Raw genomic sequence first — 20,541 nt, forward strand, 5'->3', positions numbered from 1 at the left:
ATATCGCTAATGCTTTGGCGATACTTTTCATGGATATTGTTACATCCGATATATCGGTAACCTCAATAGTTTAAGGCGATATAATATGGATTGTTGTAAAGAAGCAACCTGTCTTGTGGTCCGGTGACCGGATCTTCTTTCTTTACATTCCGCCCTTTCCTTGTGTTGTACAGGATGTAGTTTTGCTCGCGGCACTAATGAACTTATAAACAAGTTCTAGAAACTTTTGGACAGTTTGAGGAGACTTTGTCCCCAATAAGGTTTGCTCCAGGCAAAACGACTCTCAGAACAAGTGGGGTCTTACTTTAGGGTAGCGCTACATGGTGACTGCGTGAGACGTCTGATGACTAAAGATGACCGTGTCGCTTCGCTATGTCGCAAGTAATAAAAGCGATTGTGGCCGATCTGCAACCCGCAAGTTACGGCAGCGCAACAGCCGGCACAAAGCCACGCCTGCTGGATACTTCTGTCCAATCGTGTTCATTTCTTTTATATACGATCTAGCCAGAGTGACACAAAGTGGTCATGTACCCACAGCCTAAGGGTGCGTTCACACGAGCGTATAAACGGCGCGTTTTTGCGCCCAATCGTATATATGTGACCATCTGAGGCGTTGGTTTCGAATGTATTCGTTCGCACGGGCGATTTTACGGCGCGTAAAAACGGCAACCCGAAAAAAACGGAACATACGCGACCGAAATACGCGCCAACGCATATTCGATGGCCGAAAAGATAGTTTGCAAAGTAGGAACAAACGATAATACGCTTTCTAGCTCTGATCATGATCGCCAAAAAACGTTCTTTACGGCGATTATACGCTGCGCATGTGCGAACGTAAATACGCCTACGCTCGTGTGAATGCACCCTAAATGTTCACGGGGCCTGAGAGCAGCTCAAGTGAAAGGGACTGACCTGCTATACCAGGCACAGCCACTATACAGTGTACGGCACTGTGCCTGGTAACCACTGAAGCTCACTGTGCTAATCGTAGGGGTCCTGAGCGTCGAATCCCCACCAGTCTTATATTGCTGGCCTAGCCTGAGGATTTTAAAAACGGATGGCACACGGACTGCATAAAAACCAAATACGGAGGCTTTGAGTGCCAGCTTGGCACATATGCCACTCCAATTTTGTGAACACCCCAGCCATTCCACAAAGCCCCGAGGAGGCAAGGCTCACTGCATGGGGCTACTTATCAGGTTCTGTAACCCCCACTAGTTCTGGTGTCATAGCCTTGTGACTGGCCCCTTTAAATCCTGTTTTAACCCTTTAACCCCTTGCTTACATCACACAATGAACAGGACGCTGATTGGTCGAACAATTTGTAATTTATATGGATTAAAAATAAAATATGCAGGGGCGTAATTCTCTGGAAGAATCTGCGGACGTGCGAACCGTATGGCATAACCTTATGGACCTCATTACTCCAGGGCGAACGGGTCATGGCGGTGACAGATCAGGATATGGGGGAGGATCAGACGGGGGGGTTGTGATATGAAGTGACAAATGACATGTACATAAAATAGTTTTGTTTGCTGTTCTTTTCTTTTTTTCGGGAGCTGGCATGGAAGTCTACAGCTGCGGCGGCTTCTATCCGGACATGTCCTCCCGCTGCTCCTTGTTCCTGCGAACCTCTGCTGCATGAAGCTCCTGAAACAATATAAAGAGAGACTGTCATTCAATGGGTTAAGACTTCCTAAAGTTGGACTAATACATTTGGCGTGGGTTAGTGGTAGTTTCCATTCATTGACAGCAAGCAGATATCTTGAAGAAATTGAGGAAAAAGCTATTTAAAGTGAGCAAATTCACAATTCTGATTGTTGCGGGGTATTGTACAGTTACAATCAATATTATTCGTCCCCCCAATGCAAACTAGGTTTACTTGCTGAGTCTACAAACTGAACAAGAACAATTTAAATAGCTCAGTCCAACTACTATAATTAATGGTAAATAATTAAAAATTCAACACAAAAGGACACTTTTACTGACTCAGCAGTCTCAGAATTATTCAACCCCCTGAATAGAATTCCTCATTAGGGCATACATTTGTAAATCCGATCTTGTCTCAAGCACACCTGGTGCAACTAATCAAGAGGTTCATTACTCGCATCAGGTGTGTTTAAGATAAAACACATCAAATATCTAGACTGGCGAGAGCTTTGTTGCCTGTGACGTTTGATTGCTTGTTAGCCATATTTCTAAGCCAAGAGAGCGGTCCAAAGAATAAAGAGAAGACATCATTGCCTTGAACAATCAAGGAAAAGGATACAGAAAGATGGTGAGGGCGCTGAATGTTCCTAGAGATACACAAGTCCAAAGTTTCAGGAACACGGGCTGAACTACCCGGACATGGGAGAAGGATGAAGCTACCACCAGATTCTCTGGAGTCTCAGCCAGGACTTTATATGATCCTGCATACATTCTCTATACAAATGTATAGGGCTCGCGCTGCGTAGTATGCCGAGACATAGAGCATGCTGCAATCAATTTTTTTGGTGTATCAACACGGAGTGTCTACATGCTCATTGACTCTATCCATCACGTATTACGCGGCCATGCATTGCACGCGTAATACGTGGGGAAATAAACGCCCGTGGCCATGAGCCCTGAATGCAGTCCCCCCTTGTTCTGATGCTGTACACTGCTGAACAAGGTCGCCCTGCATTGTCTAGACCGCTGCTTGCCTCATCGTCTGCTACCTGCCCAGCTCTGCTACATTGCGCTGCTACCCTCACAGTTGTGCTATATCATCATCAAGCCTTGTTTAACCGTCTGTGATGCTAGCTACACCATGATGGCCAATCTGATCATAGTTTCAAGGATCCACGAAACAACAGCTGAAGTGTTGTTACAGTATACTCAGGCCATGGATCGAGCTCCACAGCACAGGCGACGGTCCATGGACTTCTAGGATCTCGGAAATGTCATCTCCCAATGTCAGCTAGAGCTTTCCCAGTCACTAAGGTCTATTCTCATATGGATGCCCTTCAGAAGGCACACGTGTCATCTCCTGCTTCTGGGTTCAGCATCCTCTTCAAACCCTCAACCTCATGATGGGAACCCAAAGACCCGTCCGGGACTTCAGATTCAATGCCCCATTCAGTTTGGACATTGTGCTCCTCTTCTTGGACCAAGTGTTGATTGCCTGCACATGGTCACTGCCCACGGGTGAAGCTCTGGCCGCGGCATCGCCCTTTTGGGAACGTGGCGATCTGGTTGTGTCTTCACTGCGGTGTTTTCTTGCTATGTGCCAGGTTGTGCCACCTTCAATGCTGCTGCCCTATTGTGCCAGCGCACTTCCACAGTCGGACTATATGTCATCAAATTCTACACCTCAGCGTCAGATTTATCCTGGACCAATGAAGCCTTGCAGGCCGTGTTCTCCTCCGGTCTCGCCCTCCATAGTAAACCCCTTCAGGACCAGATACCTTTTAGGGGTTTTACCCATCTGGTGGTTTTACAGCCCTATTTTTTTCTTCAGCTAACACAATTATTTTTGCTGTCTTTTTTTTGGGCTATTTTTTAATAAATTTTTTTCACTGACTTTTTTTTCCGTTCTTTAGTTTTATTAGGGGTAAAAAGTAGAGATGAGCGAGTATACTCCCTAAGGCACATTACTCGAGCGGGTAGTGCCTTAGCCGAGTATCTCCCCGCTCGTCTCTAAAGATTCGGGGGCCGGCACGGGTGACAGGTGAGTTGCGGCAGGGAGCAGGGGGGAGAGAGAGATCTCCCCTCCGTTCCTTCCCGCTCTCCCCCGCCGCTCCCCACCCCCCGTCGGCCCCCGAATCTTTAGAGACGAGCGGGGAGATAATTGGCTAAGGCACTACTCGCTCGAGTAATGTGCCTTAGCGAGTTTACTAGCTCATCTCTAGTAAAAAGCTAAAAAAAAACCCAGTTTTTCTTAATTTATAGTTGTTTATTCTTAAAATGAGTATATTATGCTTAAAAAGTACAGGAATGGGTTCCTCATTTTGTTTTGTATAGTCTTTTTTTTATTTCACACTTTTCTACTGTAATTGGGGCATCAGTAGGAGCAGCAGCCTTAGGAGCTGCAATTACAGGGGAAATCATCTCCCTCTAGTAACAGTAGTCACAATCAGAGCTGATCTGGATCTGCTAGGACCCTGCAGCTCTGCTGTGGCAGGGGACACCCGGCGGTCACGTCATCGCCGGGTTCAATAAGGGAAGTAACACTTCCGCTTTCTCTCTTCCCGACATAGCGCTCATCGAGTGCTGTGCAGCCTGTAAAGCAGAAGGCAGAAGAGGCTTAATTATCGTCTGGGATTAAAGCCCAGGACCAAGTGCTCTAAATTTACGGTGCTTAGTCCTAAAGGGGTTAAAGATGAACTGGCTGGGTGAAATATTCCCTCCTCTCTGGATGATTTAATTTCTCCCTCTACCCAAGAGGATCTGTGTTTCAGAAATAAAGATCTAAAGAAAAGGAGAGCCTTTTATGCTTCTCCCGCCAGATATCAGTTCCTGCCAATCCGAAGTTTCCTTCTGCATATGACTCTTATTCTTCAATGGAACTTGGTCATGTTACCGTATCTTCTGCAGGAAGATCCAGCATGTTGCCTATTGGCCTATGTCTTTACTGTGTTCAGAGGGGTCGTCTTCACCCAAGCTGTCCAGTTTGTCCTCCAAGACCTGGAGAACCTGCCAGCTATAGCAAAAGAGATGGGCTTAGTGTGGGTGCAACTGACATCGCCCCTGTGAGAGAAAGGATGCCAGCGGACACTTGAAGTGTTGGCCGTATTTCCTTTGTCCCTGAACCATCCCATTGAAATTGTGAACCTGGTTTACTCGAGCCAGAGCCAACTCAGCAGCGCTACAGCGGTGATCCCCAACCCTACCAGTCTGTCCAGAGAAGACGTCTCTGAAGAAAGAGCATCCTCATCACTTGACAAGAGTGGCAGCAGTTCTCAATAAGTCGCCACCACCAGCTGTGTTCCTCAGTACCATTGGTTGTGCCCAGTCTGCTGGCAGTGCCTGCTGAGTGTCTTGCACTTCCAAGTCCACCACTAGAGGTGTCTGCACTTCCAAGTCTGGTGCCCATGTGTGTTGAGCCTTCTCTGCAGGGACACATTGAGAAGGATGCTTTCTCCTATTACACTAATCATAAGGCTAGTTGCAGGTCATCGTTTTGGCACCGTCCTTCTGCATCTCTGCGGACTTTGCACCATATTGCTGGGATTTCCTTGCACGCCTCTGGGGTCTCAGCCAGGTCATTATATGATTCTACAAGCATGTCTTGATAATCTGCCTGAGTATCAATGCAGTTACTCCTTGTTATGGTGCTGTAAACTGCTAAACCAGGTCACCTTGCATTATCAAGTCTTCTCTAGCCTGCTACTTGCTGGGCTCTGCTACATCGTCTGCTACTGGCATTGCTCTGCTACATCTTTTGATACCTACACAGTTCTACTACATCATTGTCAAGCCTTGTCTGGCTGTCCGTGGTGCTCACTACTCTGTGATCACCTATCTGATCATGGTTCTGCGGATTCACTAAAAAGCACCTGATGTAGGTGTCATTACAGAGAAAGAATGAAGCAAACACTTTAAAGAACCACCTGCCTACAGTGAAGCATGGCGATGGCACGGTGATGCTATAGTGAAGCATGGTGGTAGCTCAGTGATGTTATAATGAAGCATGGCGCTGGCTCGGTGATGTTATAATGAAGCATGGTGGTGGCTCAGTGATACTACAGTGAAGCATGGTGGTGGCTCAGTGATGTTATAATGAAGCATGGCGCTGGCTCGGTGATGTTATAATGAAGCATGGTGGTGGCTCAGTGATACTACAGTGAAGCATGGTGGTAGCTCAGTGATGTTATAATGAAGCATGGCGCTGGCTCGGTGATGTTATAATGAAGCATGGTGGTGGCTCAGTGATACTACAGTGAAGCATGGTGGTGGCTCAGTGATGCTATAGTGAAGCATGGCGGTGGCTCGGTGATGCTATAGTGAAGCATGGCGGTGGCTCAGTGATGTTATAATGAAGCATGGTGGTGGCTCAGTGATACTACAGTGAAGCATGGTGGTGGCTCAGTGATGCTATAGTGAAGCATGGCGGTGGCTCGGTGATGCTATAGTGAAGCATGGCGGTGGCTCAGTGATGTTATAATGAAGCATGGTGGTGGCTCAGTGATACTACAGTGAAGCATGGTGGTGGCTCAGTGATGCTATAGTGAAGCATGGCGGTGGCTCGGTGATGCTATAGTGAAGCATGGCGGTGGCTCAGTGATGTTATAATGAAGCATGGTGGTGGCTCGGTGATGCTACAGTGAAGCATGGCGATGGCTCGGTGATGCTATAGTGAAGCATGGCGGTGGCTCGGTGATGTTATAATGAAGCATGGTGGTGGCTCGGTGATGCTACAGTGAAGCATGGCGGTGGCTCAGTGATGTTATAATGAAGCATGGCGGTGGCTCAGTGATGTTATAATGAAGCATGGTGGTGGCTCAATGATGCTATAGTGAAGCATGGCGGCGACCCAGTGATGATACAGTAAAGCATGGTGGTGGCTTGGTGATGCTATAGTGAAGCATGGCGGTGGCTCAGTGATGTTATAATAAGGCATGGTGGTGGCTCGGTGATGCTACAGTGAAGCATCGTGGTGGCTCGGTGATGCCACAGTGAAGCATGGCGGAAGCTTGGTGATGCTACAGTGAAGCATGGTGGTGGCTCAGAGATGTTATAATGAAGCATGGTGGTGGCTCAGAGATGCTACAGTGAAGCATAGCGGCGACCCGGTGATGCTACAGTGAAGAATGACGGGGGCTCGGTGATGCTACAGTGAGGCATGGCGGTGGCTCGGTGATGCTATAGTGAAGCATGGCGGGGGCTCGGTGATGCTACAGTGAGGCATGGCGGGGGCTCGGTGATGCTACAGTGAGGCATGGCGGGGGCTCAGTGATGCTACAGTGAGGCATGGCGGGGGCTCAGTGATGCTACAGTGAAGCATGGTAGGGGCTCAGTGATGCTACAGTGAAGCATGGCGGGGGCTCGGTGATGCTACAGTGAGGCATGGCGGGGGCTCGGTGATGCTACAGTGAAGCATGGCGGTGGCTCGGTGATGTTACAGTGAAGCAGGGCGGTGGCTTGGTGATGCTACAGTGAGGCATGGCGGGGGCTCAGTGATGCTACAGTGAGGCATGGCGGGGGCTCAGTGATGCTACAGTGAAGCATGGTAGGGGCTCAGTGATGCTACAGTGAAGCATGGCGGGGGCTCGGTGATGCTACAGTGAGGCATGGCGGGGGCTCGGTGATGCTACAGTGAAGCATGGCGGTGGCTCGGTGATGTTACAGTGAAGCAGGGCGGTGGCTTGGTGATGCTACAGTGAGGCATGGCGGGGGCTCAGTGATGCTACAGTGAGGCATGGCGGGGGCTCAGTGATGCTACAGTGAGGCATGGCGGGGGCTCAGTGATGCTACAGTGAAGAATGGCGGGGGCTCGATGATGTTCTGGGGCCGCTCTGCTTCCTCTGGAACTGGAAACCTGCAGCATGTGGAGCTCAAAATTGATTCCATCAAGTATTAGGAAATCCGAGGAGAAAATGTCAAGATTTCTGTAAGGAAGCTGAAGCTCCGGCGTCATTAGACCTCCCAACAGGACAATTATCGCAGCAGACCTCACAGTCCACCAAGACTTGGTTACCTGGAAGATTCTGGAGTGGCATCACAGTCGCCTGACCTGAACCCCATAGAAAATCTTTAATGGGATGTGAATATTCATGACCTGGAGGCCAGTGTCCATGCGGAACGGGGTAAGACTCCTGAGGAGCGCTGTCAGAAGCTGCTGTCTGGCGATGCATCAAAGTACTAAAGCTGTTTGTCATGGGGGGGGGGGGGATAATCATGAGAAGGTAGGAGTCAGTAAAAGTGGACTTTTGTGGTGTATTTTTGATAAACCCTTGTTGTGTTCAGCCATTTACATTTTCCTTGTTTGACTGTTTTGTGTAAATTTGGTAAATAAACTGAATTTGTAATAGAGGCAATAAGTATGATTGGAGCGGCACGATACAAAACCCACCGCCGCTGTCGCACTCCCTGTTTTCTTTGTGGAGGCTTCTTTATTTGTCTATACGATATATATTAGAAAAAAAACCTTGATGGATCCCCAAATAAAGAGAAACCAGTACCTTTTCACGGAGACGCTCCCTGAGAGCCGCCAAGTGGGCTTCACGTATCTCCTGGCTCAGCTCCATCTTGTAGTTGAGTTTTTCCTCAGCCATTCGGCTGAAGTTGTTGTTGTCTTCTATTGCCCTGTGCAGAACGTCCCTCTCGTGTTCCCTCTTCTCAGCAAGCTGCTTCAGCACCTGAGCTTCCTGGGTCTAAGAGGAAAAAGACAAGTCATATGGTAGAAAAAGTCCATATATACCAAAAGATGCCCAGGTTATACAGGCTGTATACATATATATGAATATACAGGAGATACCCAGGTTATACCAGCATGCTCCATATTGTTATATACAGGAAGATGTAGAACTTATACCAGCTGTACATATATAATTATATACAGAAGATACCCAGGTTATACCAGCATGCTCCATATCACTATATACAGGGAGGTGTATATCTTATATGAGCTATCCATATATATTTATATACAGAAGATACCCAGATTATACCAGTATGGTCCATATCACTATATACAGGGAAATGTATAACTTATACCGGCCGTACATATATAATTATATACAGGAGATACCCAGGTTATACCAGTATGGTCTAGATCACTATATACAGGATGTATAACTTATGCCAGCTGTACATATATATTTATATACAGAAGATACCCAGGTTATATCAGCATGGTCAATATCACTATATACAGGCAGGTGTATATCTTATATGAGCTATCCATATATATTTATATACAGAAGATACCCAGATTATACCAGTATGGTCCATATCACTATATACAGGGAAATGTATAACTTATACCAGCCATACATATATAATTATATACAGGAGATACCCAGGTTATACCAGCATGCTCCATATTGTTATATACAGGGAGATGTAGAACTTATACTAGCTGTACATATATAATTATCACTATATACAGGGAGGTATATATCTTATACGAGCTATCCAAATAATTATATATAGAAGATACCCAGATTATACCAGTATGGTCCATATCACTATATACAGGGAAATGTATAACTTATACCAGCCGTACATATATAATTATATACAGGAGATACCCAGGTTATACCAGCATGCTCTAGATCACTATATACAGGATGTATAACCTATGCCAGCTGTACATATATATTTATATACAGAAGATACCCAAGTTATACCAGTATGGTTCATATCACTGTATACAGGATGTATAACTTATACCAACTGTATAATTATATACATGGGAATGTAGCGACATGGGACAACAGGTGATTGGTGGGTCTTGGGTGTCAGAACCACAAGGATCTGGTATAGATGATCTATCCTGAGGACAGGTGATCAATAAAAAGAGTATTGGAAACGCCCTATAAAGATACCCCGTCCACAAGTTACCTTCCTCCTCTCCTCAGCAGCCTCCAACCTCTTTTGTAGTTCTTCCAAGGAAACCTCCCTTTTCCTGGGAGAGATGGCCAGTGGGGGACCATCCGGGGACAAGTCTGAAGGAGATTTCAAGATCACCTCGAAGCTCTGTCCTGACGACCTCTTATTGAGCTCCTTCACCTCCATGTCTGTGGACACACAAGACCATCATCAGTATCATGTCACTGAGTTAAGGTGCTCTTAGAAGGGTACAAGAGCTTTTCTGACCTTCATACTCATAGATTGTCTTGGGGTGAGGCTGCGAGTAGAAGCAGGAGCAGATAAGGGACAGCATAGACAGCTCCTTCATCTTCTCTTTGTAGGCTGCAAGAGAAGAGGGGTGACTAAGTTAAGAGGCCCATTGCTGGTGACACCACATCATACTCATACTCATTGCCAGAGAATCGTACTTGATAATACGCTGCATATTTGCCAACCTACTCAGAGCTCCCTCCTCACTGCATTGTAACATTAGCTCGCCATCGGATGTGCGCAGTACAGTTTTTTGGTTTTTTTTTCAAACTCCTGCTTTACCCGCGTCATCACAATGTCAAATGCTGAAGGATCGTGGATTAGACGGCTTCCATTGACTTCAATGGAAGCCATCTGTGCAAAAATGGAGCGTGCTGCAATTTTTCATGTGCATGAAGAATCACTTTTCCATAGCATGTTATGGGCGATATTTGCTGCGGAATCTGGAGGTGGATGCCTCCTCCGGATTCCGCAATACAAATAAGCCCCTGTGCATAAGGGCAAGGAAAAGAACCAAGCCCAACATAAAGGATTGCCTAGACCAGTGATGGCGAACCTTTTAGAGACCGAGTGCCCAAATTGCAACCCAAAACCCACTTATTTACTGCAAAGTGCCAACATGTCAGGGGGCGGGGCTTATCACGACGTAAGATTTTACCTCCGTCGTTCTTAAAAAGACAGGGCCGCTTCAAAATAGACTGTGGGCAGATTTTGACTGCTTTTTGGATGCGAAAATACTGCAGAATGTCCTCAGTGGAACTTTATGTGGAAAACTCTGCAGCATTTCCGCATCCAAAAAGCAGTCAAAATCTGCATGCTGTCTATTTTGAAAGAGCCCTGCCCATTTCCGCCACATGTAAGCATACTCTAGCAGTAATAGTGACCCCCCACAGCGGCCCCCAGCGATAATAGCGACCCCCCCACAGCGGCCCCCAGCCTAATAGTGGCATCCCACAGTGGCCCCGAGCCTAATAGCGACATCCCCCAGCGACCCCCAGCCTAATAGCGACATCCCACAACGGCCCCCAGCCTAATAGCGACATCCCACAGTGGCCCCAAGCGTTATAGCGACCCCCCACAGCGGCCCCCAGCGTAATAGTGACATCCCATAGCGGCCTTCCCTTCCCCACTCACAGTTGTGGTGCGCTCTTCTCCTGCACCTCAGCCTTTGCCGCCACTGTCCTCTGTCCCAGCGCTGTCCTCCATGCCGGGGCCGCTGGCCAAGCCCTGCGCTGCCTGTGCCGGCGCTCCCAGCCTCGCCTCAGCCCTCCGCCCCCAGCCAATCAGAAGCTGGGGCGTGAATCAGGTGTATTATGTCGCCACCCCTTACTTCTGGTGGCGACATAATACACAAGTACCGAGTACATATTAACTTTTTCCACAACACTTCTGCCCTATTCAGCAATTCCAGCAACCTGCTGAATAAGACAGAAGTGTTGTGGAAAAAGTTAATATGCTTACCAAGGAGACGTCGGAGGAGGAGGAGGATCCCGGCTGCACACTGACATTGCAGTGTGCGCCGGGATCTGTGCTGCTAGCAGCGCAGCTGAGTGAATGCCAGCAGAGGAGCCACAGCCCCTGCCGGTATTCAAAAGTGGTGAGCGGCCGATGGTGCCGCGTGCCAGTAGGGAGGGCTCTGCGTGCCGCCTCTGGCACGCGTGTCATAGGTTCGCCACCACTGGCCTAGACTGACCCTCAGCTGTGTTAGCAGGGCTAGGATAGCAAATTAAATAACTGGCCCAAGGGCCCTCTGTACCTCGCAGAGGATTGCTATACTCGTGAACTATAACAAACGTTCTGCTGTGTGAACAGGACAAGGTGACAAGAAGCAGGAACTGACCCAAGGGAACTATTTAGCTCACATAGGCTTGCCCACACTGACACTCAGCTATGTGAGCAGGACCAGAACTGACCCAATGGTACTTTCTTGCTCAGAGAAGATTGTTTAGATGGATACATTATAAGAGACTTGTAGCTGTGTGAGGACTAGTCAAAGATGATAAGAAACTGACCTAGGAGAACTATTTAGCTCACAGAGGATTCCCTGGACTGACCCTCCATGAGAGGGACTGGAATTGTCCCAAGAACATTGTTTAGCTCACAAGGATTGTCTAGATGTATACATGTATACATTGTAACAGAACTAAGCTGTATCAGGACTGTGTCAAATGAGGCAAGAAATTGACCTACGGATATGGTTGACTCACAAGGGATTGCCTGGACTGACACATTGTAACATTATAGAAGCAGAAACCAAAAAGTGGCAACAGCACTCATAATACATTTACTATCAGTAGTATACATCCCTATAATAAATACTCGAACCACATTAAATGATGATTTGATCAAATTATATCCCAAGAGCCTTGCATTATGTAATGTGGTTCGAGTATTTATTATAGGTATGTATACCATCTATAGTAAATGTATTACGAGTGCTGTTGCCGCTTTTTGGTTTCTGCTTCTATTGTATGTAGCAGCCATGGTTTAACATGCACCTATAGATTTCTATTGGGAAGTGCTGACCTATTTTAGCCTTTTTTCTACATTGTAACATATTAGCAGGAGCAGGACTAGATCAAGGACAGTAAGGACTGACCAAAGCACACTGTGCTTTCCCCACAAGAAAGTGCCTAGACTAGTATTTTAGTAAAAAAAAGCTGTGGTAGGTTTTTCATAACTGGAGCATGGATCCTATGTAGCTAACAGAGGATTGCCTGTACTCATAAATTGTAACAGACCTTCTGCTTCGTAAACATGACAAGGTGAAGAAAGGCAAGAACTGACCTAAGTGAACTATTTAGCTCACCCATGAATTGCATAGATTGATCTTCAGCTGTGTGAGAGGGAATAAAATTGGACTAAGGACATCGTTCAGCTGACAGAGGATTGTCTCTAGACATATATTGTAAGAGACCTCAGCCATGTGAGAAGGGCTAGGTCAAAGAAGGCAAAATACTGATCTAGGAGCTCTGCTTAGCTCACAGAGCATTGCTTAGACTGACCCTCAGCTGTGTGAACAGGAGTAGAACTGGACGGTATTAGTGCGTCTTGACGCCACCGGAAGCTAGGGGTTTGACAGGAGTAACGCCCCTCTCACACTCCCAGCTACCGATTGGCTAAAGTAAGAAAGGTCCTAGCAGCACAGTGGCGATAGATTGTCCCAGCTTTAGCCTGAGGGTTACTATAGTTCTTAGGCCCCCTGTCCACGGACGTGATTTTGCCGGCAGTAAATCAGCGGCGAATCACGCGGTCTGAAGCTTTCCATAGAGTTGCTATGGAAAGCGCCAGCACCGTGTCCACGAGCAGAGAATCACTGCAATTCTCCACTCGCTGACATGCTTACATTACCTGGAAATGCTGCCATGTTACCGGTGTAAGATGGCAGCATTTACATGTCATAATGGAAGCCTCTGTGCTCCGTCCCGGGCAACATCAGTGGCATGCGGGCTACGCGCCCGGCCGCTCACCTCTCTGTGTTATGTTGCACCTCCCTCGCGACCGGCGGCAGTGATCTCTGTTCCGCCGCACGCGTAACACCTCTGTCAGGCCAGACGCTGACATCTCTCACTTTTCAGCTGTGCCTCCATTCTGCACGGCGGCCGCTCACTTTGTTGATGGCGCACAGCTTTTCTACTGTCACGGGGGGCTGTGGGGGTTCGGCCTTCTGCCCCCCTGCCCCCGTCGCCGCTACAGTGCTGGCGGCGGCTGTATGCCTTTTTCTTTTACGGTTCTTCAATGACCTTGCAAGACCTGCCAGCCAAAAGCCTGTCCAGCCAATCAGGTACAGGGAGCGTCACCCCCCTGTCAATCTTAGCTTCACCAGGAATACCTGGTGGAGTCAAGATACACTAATAACGAACTGGACTGTATAGCACACAGAGGATTGTCTGGGTAGCTACATTATAACAGACCTCAGCTGTGTGAGAAAAACTAGAATGAAGAAGACAAATTGACCTAAGGGCACTAGTTGGCTCCCAACAGATTACCTACAGTGTAGGAGCAGGACTAGATCAAGGAAGGCAAGAACTAATCTAAGCTCACAAGAGGATGCCTAAACTGACATATTGTAAAATGTGATAGCAGGACTGGCTTATGGAAATAAGTAGCTGGTCCTTTATAGTTCAAAGAGGATTGGCTGTACTCATACATTGTAACAAACCTTCTGCTATGTGAATAGAACAATGTAATAGGAGGCAAGAACTCACCGAAGGGCACTAGTCAGCTCACACAAAACTGCCTAGACTGGCCCTCAACTGTGTGAGCAGGAGGTTGTGTGACTAGATCAAAGAAGGCAAGAGACTGATAAAGGGCACTATTTAGCCCACAGAGGATTGCCTAGACTGACTTTCAGCTGTGTGAGCGGGACTAGAACTGGTCTAAGGATACTGTTTAGCTCAAAGAGGATTGTCAAGATAGATACATTGTAACAGACCTCAGCTGTAAGAGAAGGACTAGGTCAAGGAAGGCAAGAAACTATGTGACTCACAAGGGATTGCCTAGACTGATACATTGTAACAACAGCTGTATGAGCAGGACAAGGTCAAAAGAAGAAATTAAAAGTGTGTGTCTGTGGACGAAGGAGGATCTCATCATGTGCCATGCAAGCTCTGAACCAGCACCTGTATAGAGAGGGGCACTATATGCAATATATATGTACTCTCCTTAGACATACATGTGATTTCAACATGTCGCCATAACATGTGACAGACCCCGGGCCCTGCTGTCCAGGACCAGCACCACATCCGGTGCTCAGTGTTCTAGGAATACACCTGCTGGTGACTCCAATTTCAGAAAAACAGGTAATTGAAGTATTTGATATATTACGTGTTGCAAGCAGCGATATAATGACCAGATTAAGGTGCAAGCAAGGCAACGGCGCTGAGCTGCAGACATGGCTCTGAGACTCAGATGTCACCAAGGACATTCAACGCCTCTGCCCAACATCCAGCCCTATTCAGCTGCTATGTGTAAAAGCTTCCCTCCCCTAGGGAGGAGAGAGCCTGGCGCCAGCTTTCAGCCTTAATTACCAAATGCCAGACATGACAGGCAGCTGGCAACAGAGCACACAGGCGTCCAGGGTATACAATAGGAAGATGAGGGAGATGACTGGCTACAAAGGGAATAGCAGGACAGGGACCCTTCTGCTTCATGTACACCGGACGTGGCCCGATGATGGCCTAAAATGACAATCCATGTTAATATAGGTGGTACCCATGTTAGATGGTCCTAGAGGGCAAGTGTTATATCAGAACCACATGAGAAGATACGTGTGTCACTAATTCCTTCTCTTGTGAACATTTAAATAGAAAATTAATCTATGTGAACAGCTGAGTCGCTGTGTACATACATTACATGACTTATCCTGTACTGACCCTGAATTACATTCTGTATTATACTCCAGAGCTGCACTCACTATTCTGCTGGTGGAGTCACTGTGTACATACATTACTTATCCTGTACTGATCCTGAGTTACATCCTGTATTATACTCCAGAGCTGCACTCACTATTCTGCTGGTGGAGTCACTGTGCACATACATTACTTATCCTGTACTGATCCTGAATTACATTCTGTATTATACTCCAGAGCTGCACTCACTATTCTGCTGCTGGAGTCACTGTGTACATACATCAATTATCCTGTAGTGATCCTGAATTATATCCTGTATTATACTCCAGAGCTGCGCTCACTGTTCTGCTGAGGTAGTCGCTGTGTACATACATCACTTATGCTGTACTGATCCTGAGTTACAGCCCATATTGTACTTCAGAGCTGCACTCACAGTGAATCAACTTTATAGGCAGATCAATTTTATCTGTAAATTTTAAAATCATGTTCAAGGTGGAGATTTGATATTAAATGATGACGACTTGTGTTAATACAACAGCCACTGTGATGACTAGTAAAAGTACAAATCAGTAAATCCGTGTAAAAGGACATTTTTATGCTGAAAAATCCCTCTAAAGTGCTCGTCACTAGGAGTTTCCTTTCCTTCTTATTTGCTGTTCACTGCCTGTTGTCATGTAATGTCCATCTCTAGTAAAAGGGACACTGAGATGTATTACAGTCAGTTCAAATGTTGTACATTGAAGTCTATGGAGTGGTGAGGGAGAAGAGTCAGGAAAGAGAAGCAGAGAGACTCACAGACATTGCAGAAGCTAATAGTATGTGATTTACATCTACTGCAATCACATCTGCACTGTTCAGTATTGCTGTACAGTGGAATCACATCTACACTGCTCTGTAGTGCTGTAGACAGGAATCACATCTACACTGCACAGTAGTGCTGTCCATTGGAATCACATTTACATTGTTCAGTCATTCTGTACATGGGAATCACATCTACACTGTTCAGTAGTGCTTTAAACAAGAATCACATCTGCACTGCTCATTAGTGCTGTACACTGGAATCACATCTACATTGCTCAGTAGTGCTGTAGACAGGAATCACATCCACACTGCTCATTAGTGCTGTACACTGGAATCACATTTACATTGTTCATTCATTTTGTACACAGAAATCACAGCTACACTGCTCAGCAGTGCTTTAGACGGGAATCACATCTACACTGCTCAGTAGTGCTGCACACTATCCTATTTACTGATGTCATTTCTCTGTGCACAGTGTACAAAAGACATCATAGCAAATAGTCTACACCCACTAGCTTAAGGAAGACTGAGAATTAGAGATGGAGCCCGTAAAGGGGAAAACTGGTGTTAAATACAGGATACAAGTACACCTACAGCAGTTAATGCCAAAAACTCATCTGAAAGTGTAAATACACTTTAAGCAAAAGTAGTAGTTTTTATAGTTATCATGGGGCATATTTACTTAGACTGGCTAGTGCCTCTTAATACATTTGCCAGAAATGGCAACATCTCCGTTTGCCAGATTAAAAACTATGCAAGTTCCAAACTGCCATGAGTTTCAGTTATCATTTATGTCAGCTTATGGAGTTAATAAAAGTATATGTGATGGCCTATACACCTCCATGTCCCTAAACATAAGGCTCCGCCTACTTATGGAAGAGTGTTGGGGCCCAGCGTACAACTCGAAAAAGTAACGATTTTGACACTTGCGTTGAAATTGCAACTTTTTGACTCCAGAATTTTGCAGCAAGAGGCACAATAAATACACTTGCATGACTTTTCTGTTGATCTCCTAAATGGGTAACTGAGCTGGATGACCACTACTCATCGCTGCCATTGCAATGATCATAAGTGTTGTCACCTGGCTTTTCCCAGACCCTGAATGGCATATAAATCTGAACTGCTGCATATCTATCTATCTGTCCCTTCTTTGCAATGCTCCACCTGTACCTGCGGTCTTCCCGGCCATTTCCTTTGGGCCTATACGTCTCCTCCCAGTAATTTCCATAGAATTCCAACATGCAGGTCATTCTTTTCACCATGGAAACAGCTCACTGCAAAGGGACACCAAACCTACAGCCTGTCCTCTCTCCATTTCTGTGCAATCTTTTGTTCTCTGTTATCAGTTATCTCATACTGGTGAAAGGATGTTACTGTAGTGCTCCTCATCGGGATATAAGACAGGAAATCCAGCAAACTCCCTACTCCCCTATGATTTCCATCCATGTCGATGACTAATATCCGCCGCTCCTCTTATAACGCTCCAGCACGGATGCAGCCTTTACATCCTAGGTGACTGCTATCAGCTGCCCCTCTTATAATGCTCCTCCACTGTAATAAGCTGCTGCCGGCGACCGGTTTAGAGCCCCTTTTTCCAATGCATTGTGCAGTAATGAAGCTTCACGTATTACATTCAGAGCACAGATGCAACAAAACCACCTCCCAAGAACAGGATGTACGTTCCCAGCTCCACCGCTGCTGCAGAACAGGAGACATCTTGTTTTGTGACCGGTTGCAACAGATCTAGCATTTCATCTATAGATTTTCATATACAACAGCAACAGTCGGAATTCTTCCCATTTCCTGCACCGTCCAATGCACAATAATTCCAGAGAGGTCCTACAGCTAATGACCCCCACCCTCCTTTCTTTTACTATGGCATTCTCAGTGCTCTCCACCCATCAATCCCTGCCTTGAGGTTGGACACCCAAAGCATTGCAGGCTGTGCAGAGACAATAGGAAGGGTTGGATGGCTGGAGCTTTTTCGAATACCCTAATGGTACAATTACATGCACTAGTCTGCACCATCCATCCATTGTAAGGGGGTGCAATCCCCAGGGACTGGTGCAACATATACTGAGTAGGATGAATAAAAGGCAAGATATGGAGCTGCCCTAAGAAGCAGCCACTCCCTAGGAAAATAAATATAAGACCCCTGTCATGGTATAATAGCAGCTGAGATACCTGTCTGCATGGTATTTAATGAACCAAGTGTTGACTGCCTTGTCCTTAGAAATCCCACCCATGCAGGTGGAAGACACCCAGTATAGCTGTGTGGGCGAGGGGTGCAATCAATGGCAGGAAAACAGGTTCCTACTGCATTGTGTGATGCTGCTAAAAGGGAAATTATCACCAAAAGCGAAAATGTACATGCATTGACCATAGGGGGGTGCTGATAGCTTATATGTTGATGAATGTGCATGAATAGATCATAGGTGGGGGGTCTGACTGCACATATGTATATGAATCTGCATGCATGTACCATGGGGGGGGGGTGATTGCATTCAACTATATGAGTGTGCATGCATGGACCATAGTGTGTTTGGGGGGGGGGGTGATAGCATGCATGCATATGAACATGTATGCATGGACCATGGCTGGGGGGGCTGATAGCATATATGTTGTATATAAATCTGCATGTATGGACCACAGTGTGTGTGTGTGTGGGGGGGGGGGGGGGCTGATAGCATATATGCATATGAATGTGCATGCACAGACCATGGTTGGGGGGGGGGTTGATAGCATATATGTCTATGAATCTGCATGCAAGTACCATAGTGGGGGGCGAGGGGTCTGGTTGCATGTAACTATATGAGTATGCATGCATGGACCATAGTTGGGGGGGGGCTGATAGCATATATGTATATGAATCTGCATGCGTGTATCATAGTGGGGGGGGGGGTCTGATTGTATCTATGTATATAAATCTGTATGCATGGACCATTGTGTGAGGGGGCTAATGGCATATATGAATGCATAGATCATGGGTGGCGGGTCTGATTGCATATATGTATATGAATGTGCATGCATGGACCATGGTTAGGGGTTTGATAGTGCATATATGGACCATAGTGGGGGTCTGATTGCATTTATGAATGTGCATGCATGGACCATAGTGTGTGTGGGAGGGGTCTGATTGCATATATGTATATGAATGTACATGCATAGACCATGGATGGGGGGTCTGATTGCATATATGTATATGAATGTACCTGCAAAGACCATGGATGGGGGGGGGGGGGGCTGATGGCATATATGTATATGAATGTGCATGGATATCATGTATGTATAGGCAGTGAGGATGGGCTGGTCTATATAACACATGCCTGTAGACAGCGGATGTGCTGTGGGCTCAGGTATCATTATCCTCATTATTACCACATTCAATACCTGAATGCATTAGGAGGAAGAAAATGTGATATTTGCAAGCATACAGACAGCCTCAGCCCATATAGGTAGAGGGGTGGGTATGGGTATGTGCATCGATGTGGAATACATGTCGGAGGATGCACACATATCACACACATAGCTAAGCATGCACTTCCCATCCATACAATGTAGAAATATGGAACAAGGAGCCATCCACCACACCCAGAGACCTGGCAGTCCGCAAGTATATGGGGGTCATTTATCCTCATCCCTGGATGGAGCATCTTGCTGTATAATAGCCGATGGAGGAGAAGGCTGATGCTACCAGGGCGGCTGTACAGCGCCTACCTGACACGGTGCTGACCATGGTGCTGAAAGGATGCGGCGTGGAGATGGTGCTGGGTGGCGGAGTACTGCAATGCTGTGGAAGGGAGAGGTAACGCCTGACTCAGCTCTAGGGGGATCCAGGCAGAGAGGGAGGAGGAGACAGAGGTGGAGGTGGGGTGGACGGTGCAGGAGAGAGCAGGGTGGGGGACTCCGGGTCACCCTCAATGGAGGTGGCAGCAGGAAGGCTCTGGGATCTGCTCTTATAGATTTCTGCGGCTGCAAACACTAATAGAGGTGGATGAATGCAGAGTCACACCCAGCACTGCTGCCTCCCCCAACTATTGTCAGAGCAAGGACCAACCCCCACTCTGTCAGCGCCCACCCAACACCACTATTTAATAACAGCAGTCATCTATCTATCATATTTATATAACTACTATCTACCTGTCTATATCTCTCTATTTCATATCCCTCTCCTATCTATCATATCTATTTATTTCATATCTTTCCTTCTTATACCAGATCTATCTACTATCTACCTGTCTATCTCTTATCTCTCTTTCTCTCATATATATCAATCTAATATCTATCTCATATCTATCTACCTCTCTCCTGTCTCTTTCATACCTATCTATTTATCTGTCTAATATCTATTTTATATCTCTCATATCTTTATAACTACTATCTGTCTCTTTCTATCTATTAATTTATTTCTCTAATATCTATTGCATATCTCTCTCTCTCTCTAATGCTGATAATACTCTAATACTATCTACCTGTCTAACTCATATCTATCTAATATCTATTTCATATCTATCTCATATCTAACCAGTATCTACCTGTTTATCAGATCGATCTATCTATCTATCTATCTATCTATCTATCT

General features: G+C 46.3%; 1 protein-coding gene across 1 annotated transcript; it reads right to left on the reverse strand.

Annotated features, from left to right (window-relative positions):
• Nucleotides 1-1,309: 1,309 nt before the first annotated feature.
• STMN3 (stathmin 3) lies at nt 1,310-19,915 on the reverse strand. The gene is made up of 5 exons (XM_066588011.1): nt 19,677-19,915; nt 9,784-9,879; nt 9,529-9,704; nt 8,145-8,336; nt 1,310-1,650 (listed from the first exon to the last, which is right to left on the reverse strand). Exons 1-5 carry the CDS (start codon nt 19,693-19,695, stop codon nt 1,591-1,593), a joined length of 543 nt encoding a protein of 180 aa, XP_066444108.1. The 5' UTR covers nt 19,696-19,915; the 3' UTR covers nt 1,310-1,590.
• Nucleotides 19,916-20,541: the final 626 nt, after the last annotated feature.

Source organism: Eleutherodactylus coqui, chromosome 13, assembly GCF_035609145.1.
Source record: "Eleutherodactylus coqui strain aEleCoq1 chromosome 13, aEleCoq1.hap1, whole genome shotgun sequence".
Classification (NCBI taxonomy): Eukaryota; Metazoa; Chordata; class Amphibia; order Anura; family Eleutherodactylidae; genus Eleutherodactylus; species Eleutherodactylus coqui.